We start from the raw sequence: 5,772 nt of genomic DNA, 5'->3' as shown, positions 1-5,772 counted from the left end.
ATCTAAATAAAAACAATACCCTATCAGGGGTCTGTCTAGGTTTTTCTGAGAGGTACCTATTTTGTGAAAATTTAGACATAATATGTGAAAAATTAAAAATGATATTAAAAAATCAACACAAAAACATAGTAAAAATATAGATTTATCGTTTCTTAAGGATACAAAAATAAAATCTTAAGAAAAAGTACTTTGTGAAACTACCGTTTTTCCTAAAGTTGAATTTGTGAAACCACCGTTTTTCTTAAAATTGAATTTGTGAAGGTACCGCTAAACGGTAGTAAATTCAACGTGGACAGACCCCTGTTGATCGTATACCTTATGCTTGAAATGTATTAATTTAACAGCATGCTTGAAATATATTAATTTAACAGTATGCTTGAAATTATTTTTTAATCAACCAGTTTATAAATGCAATAAGTTTTACTAATAATATATACATATTTAAAGAAAAATTTATAACACCTAAATAACTAATATTCAACTAGTAGATATATCAATTTACAGAACATGCAGTTACAGTGATTCTACTTACGCACTATAACAAGCCAAGAGCGTGGAAAAAAATAATGCATCAGCAAATTAATGAATTAATGCTGGTAAAATTATGACCAAACTTTAAGTATCTGAAGAAAACTTTTCCCCCCTCCCATATTAATAGATAAAGATGAAAAGGGAAAGAATTCTGAGTATCAATTTACATTGTTGCTTTTTCCTGATGCAGGTGTTTGGTCAGCCCTAATTAAAATGCTTGATAGCTTAAGGATAATTTCTTTTTGCTTTTAAATTCTATGTTTTGAATATTAATAGATACAATAATAGAATGCAAATATTAATAGAAGGTAGAGAATTACTACTTTTGAATGCAGAGCCGCTTTTATTTGAAATATGGAAGTAATTCATCCTAAGATTAGATTATGTAATTCACAAAGCCTAGCAGAATCACTGTTTTTTTTCTCTCCTTAAATCATTACTCTTGAATTGATGTTTTTAAATACATCAAATGGGGTTCTTTATTTAATTGGTGATTTTATTCAAAATACAGTTCCAGATGTAAAAAAAATATAGAAAAACAAAAAATATCACTTTGAACATACCTTTGAATCAATTCTGTACTCTGAAGAAGAACCAGCAACAATCCGAGTAAAATGTATATCAGTATGTTCACTTTCACAATAAATGGCTGTCACATGGGCTCGATTAGCCACAGGTGCACCTATGGGAGCTCCATGAATCAGTTCCTATTAAAGAAACCATAATTTTATAAAATAAAAATGCAACAGATTATACAATATTTTAAGTAAACATATTAAGTCACAAGAAATTTCGAAATATTTCAGATTGATTTTTTTCAATATAATTCAAAAAAATGTATTTATCCAGTTTAAAAACAATAATAATTATAAACGAGCATGCCAAACAAAGTCAAAATCTGTAACATAAGCCTGATATAATTTAACATTGTAATTATTATAATATAGCCCATGAATTAGAGGTATTTAATGATAAAAAACAACTAGACAGAAACATGTGGAAGTTCTAACAAATAATTTATAATATAGTAATATATAATACAATACTACTATGAGGAAACTAAATTAGCTCCTAAAAAAAAAAACATAACTTTTATTTTTAAGGGGTTAATTTTGTCATAAACTTACGTTCCAGATTCTTAATTTTTTAAAATTATTTTAATATTCACTAATTCAATCAATCATCTATAAAATCAAAATACTATAATAATAATCATAAGCTAATTGAGATTTACCTGAGACTATTAATAATTTAAAATTACACTTATTTACAAAATGTTTATTGGATTGGAAGATTACAAAGTATAACTTTCAAAGAAATATCAAATAAGAAGTTCACTTACACTTAATTTTTTAACTCTCAAACATGAAGTTTTTTCTCCTAACACAAAACTAATGGCATCCATAAAATTTGATTTTCCTGCAAAATTAAAACATTTGTATTATTAGTATTTGCAGTGATATTATAAATAAAAAGATATTTCAGCAATAAAACTAAATAAATAAAAAAATTAAAAAAAATACATACAGACAGTAGTGCCTCCCAAATCAAGAAAATGACAGGGGACAGAAAATTTGTTCTTTAAATAGAGATATCCCTTATTCAGAGAGAAATTAAAAACTAATAATAATAATATAACAAAAACTAATAATATAACAAAATTTTAGTGAGTAATTTTTTAGTAATGAATTCAGAGATTTGTAGCTGAATCACAGCAAATTGTAGCAGCAAAATTTAAGATCTGTTTTTAAAAAAGACATATTATAGCAAGATACATTTGAAATTTTAGTTGTTGAGTTGTAAGTTTAAACAATAAAACTATTAAAAAGCAATTGGAAGATAAAAAGTAAATTTTAAAACACAGTCAACCATAAAATAAGAAAAGAAATAATGGAAAAGATAAAAGTAAAAACTATCATATATACATGTAATTTCTGATGTATTGTCATGTGTCATTTCCAATGAATGTACATGGTATATTCTAGCCCTTAAAAGGGCAGGGTACTAGAAACTGAAAATGGTGCTTTATTTCCCTTAAAAAGAGAACGCATCACAGAAAAGTGCATTTTTTCCCCTTCTTTTTTTTAATGGCTGGCACTTGGGGTTTGTCCCATTGGCCAAATAAATGCCCGAACTGCTACTCTCTTCTCGCTACCCAGTGGGCACCTGTGGCAAAGCCACGGCAGTGGAGCAGCGTCACCCACATATTTTGCAAATATTTCCTTAGTTTTTTCGAAATCCAATATATAAAAAACTCTTAATCTAATAATTAAAAAAAATCTTCTTTTTAAAGAGAAATAGTTTAATTTAAAAATAATTCCTCAGATACATTCATACGTTTTCTAAATCGGTTTTTTAATTGAATGTAATTCCCGAGTTCTAAAAATGTTGTGAATCATAAGAACAAATTAAATATCTAAGGATTTTAACAATGTTGAAATGGCTGAAAAAAAGTGATAAGTAACTGTAATAACAGATGTACAAAAATGATTGAAAATTAATGTGGATTTACTATGAAACAAATCTAGCACATAAATAATTGATTACTGGAATACATAACTCGTTAGCCATAACATTGTATTAATTATATCAGAATTGGAAAAATTGCCAGGATGTAGCTGCGAAACTATAAAAAATTACCGGGAAAATAATCCATGAACAGTGTGACTGGAACATATGAGTGTGCATGACAAAAATTAACTCAAATTCAAAAGTTGCAAAAAACATATTAAAAATATTGGAATTTAAAAAAAAAGAAAGCCAAAATGATGCACAATTGCCGTAAAAACCATTATCTAATAATGTAAAATTACGCTGCATGCGTCATAATATAATATCCAATTAAATATATTGCAAAACCATGTGAAAGGCACCAAAAATAATTTATCACAAAATAACCATCCAACGACCATAAATTCAAATGGAATTGTCATGAATCGAACGTGTCAAAAAGTGATAACTCAAATTCTTAATTTGTGCGTCATATTAATAACAGCCTATTAAAAATATTGAAATTTGAAAAACAAATCGAAAGGCGCTGAAAATTTTACTATCCAATGATATAAAATAACAATGCAATCGTCAAAAATCAAATGAAGGAAGAAGTGATCATTCAAATGTCATAACATTATATTAAAAATGGGGATATTTCCGTTTCGTGATCCGTCGCGCCAACTACAATTGCCAAGGAGCCAAATAGATTTTAAATTTGCAGATTTTTTTTTAAAAAAACATGTAGATGTTTGCTTGCGGTGGCTAGGATTTATACTTTTCTAGTTCTTTCAATGATTTTTTTTCTTAGTTTCATGCGGGTCACGGGGATATTTCCGTATCGTGATCTGTCAAGCCAACTACAATCGCCAAGGTGCCAATTTTTTAAAAAAAAAACAAGTAGATGCCTACGAGTTATACCTTTCGAGTTGGTCCCTAACTGTGATGTTTTTATTAGTTTCTCGAGGGGCCACTGCCCGGAAGTTTCCAAGACTTGGCGATTATTCTGCCACAGAATCACGATACGGAAATCTCTCCTTAAAAATATCTCAATTTGAAAAACCGTGTGAAAAGTGCAGAAAAAACATAATAAATTACCATGGACAAAATTATGTTCCAAAGTGAAATTAAGACGGAATGTGATAACTCTAATTCTAAATTCGAATATCATAATAACACCATATTCGAATGTCGTAATAAAATTGTATTAAAATTATAGGAATAAGAAAAACCGTATGAAAAGAACCAATAATAAATAAAAATAACGGTAGGAAATGCAATTAAAAAAAAGATAGAAATCTGGGAAAAAAAGAAATCTCATCCTTGCATTGTCGGGAAATCGCTAAAACTTAGCGATTATTTTGTCGAAGATTGCGGTACGAAAATCTTCCCGAACTTTCATCTTTAAAATAATCAGTCGAATTAACTATGCTTAAATAAGTCTATAATCTTATTAGTTACATTAAATTCATATGCCTTAACTTAGAATCTATGAAACTAACATTATACACATATCATTAACTAAAAATTGGAAGATTCTATATGGAACAAATTGTTCTTAGTACAGCATAGAAACCTAGGACAAGTTAGAAAATACATCATAAAACATCCTGCTTTAAAAAGCCCATGCTATTAATAAGAGTTTATGCATAAAATATAAAGCTGGTAAATCTCAATACAGAAATAACATTTAAAAAGGGAAGAAGGAATATAATTTGCAGATGACCTGAGCCATTAGGTCCAATAATAGCTGTAAACGGCTTTAAAACTCCAATTTCCTGCTTCCCTTTATAAGACTTGAAGTTCTCCACTTCAATGCACTTTAAAAACCCCATTTTTCAATGGTCAAATCACAAAAATTCTATTAAAAAACATCAAAAATGATATTATTAAACGTAAAACCTAAATGAAAATATTTACGCGCCGCAGCAAGACTTTGTTGCCAACATCTAACACTAAAAACTTATACTTACTTTTAAATGAATGTATTGACCTATTTCCACTAGTTCACTAAATTGTGTCGCGCATGATGATTTAGCGCATGAGAATTTCATTTAGGGGTCAATCTTTTTATTTTTCATAAAAGTCTTCTTTGTGAGTGTATTTAATCTAATTGAAACAAAGCTTTTTACAGATATTTGCAATAAGCTTTTTTGCGAGATAGGGATGGTGTTTTCATTAGAAATGTAAACAATCTCGAGCTCGGCACTTACTCTAGTTCCGGTTAAAAAGTTTGTAGCAGCTTACTACATGTTATTCTGATAGGCGATGTTTTCAAACGGATAATTTTGTTTTCAATAAAAGAAATAAATTAGATAATTTCTGAGCTCAAATCTGCCATATTTCATAAGATATTAATGTTAATATGTAATTCTGGTGAGTTTGAAGTGAAAATTTGTTTTAGTTTTTTAGAGATGTATTGTTAAAAAAGGTGACATAGTTGCTTGATTTTGAATAACTCGCTTTTTTGGCAGTCTTCATTTAGCCTCTTTCCATAAGTTTATTACTGTTTGTTCTTGTTGCAAGCTGTGCGCCATCTTACGTTAGTGTTAACACTTTTAGCATTCTAAACGCAAGTAATAAGTAATCAAATACATTGTTTGCAAGAATCTCAAAACACAATGATGCCGAATGGCTTTAAAATGCAACGGAAACAGTAACCCGGAAATTTAGGCGGTACCGAGCTTGCAGCGTTCCCTAGTGTAGATTTGCACATTCTAAGTTGTCTCAGGCAACAGGAAAGTACTGAAT

General features: G+C 28.9%; 1 protein-coding gene across 1 annotated transcript in view; it reads right to left on the bottom strand.

The window, feature by feature from the left end:
- LOC107452450 (structural maintenance of chromosomes 1) overlaps positions 1–4,978 on the bottom strand; it is a 48,165-nt gene extending 43,187 nt beyond the window's left edge. The window contains exons 1-3 of the mRNA XM_043041835.2: positions 4,748–4,978; positions 1,874–1,950; positions 1,095–1,238 (exon numbers count right to left, since the gene is read on the bottom strand). Of these exons, the coding sequence (XP_042897769.1) occupies positions 1,095–1,238; positions 1,874–1,950; positions 4,748–4,856 (330 nt within the window). The 5' untranslated portion in view covers positions 4,857–4,978. The remainder of the gene's footprint in view (positions 1–1,094; positions 1,239–1,873; positions 1,951–4,747) is intronic.
- Positions 4,979–5,772: the final 794 nt, after the last annotated feature.

Source organism: Parasteatoda tepidariorum, chromosome 9, assembly GCF_043381705.1.
Source record: "Parasteatoda tepidariorum isolate YZ-2023 chromosome 9, CAS_Ptep_4.0, whole genome shotgun sequence".
Classification (NCBI taxonomy): Eukaryota; Metazoa; Arthropoda; class Arachnida; order Araneae; family Theridiidae; genus Parasteatoda; species Parasteatoda tepidariorum.
Note: the sequence above shows the minus strand (reverse complement) of the source record. Positions and strands in the feature narration are given on the sequence as shown.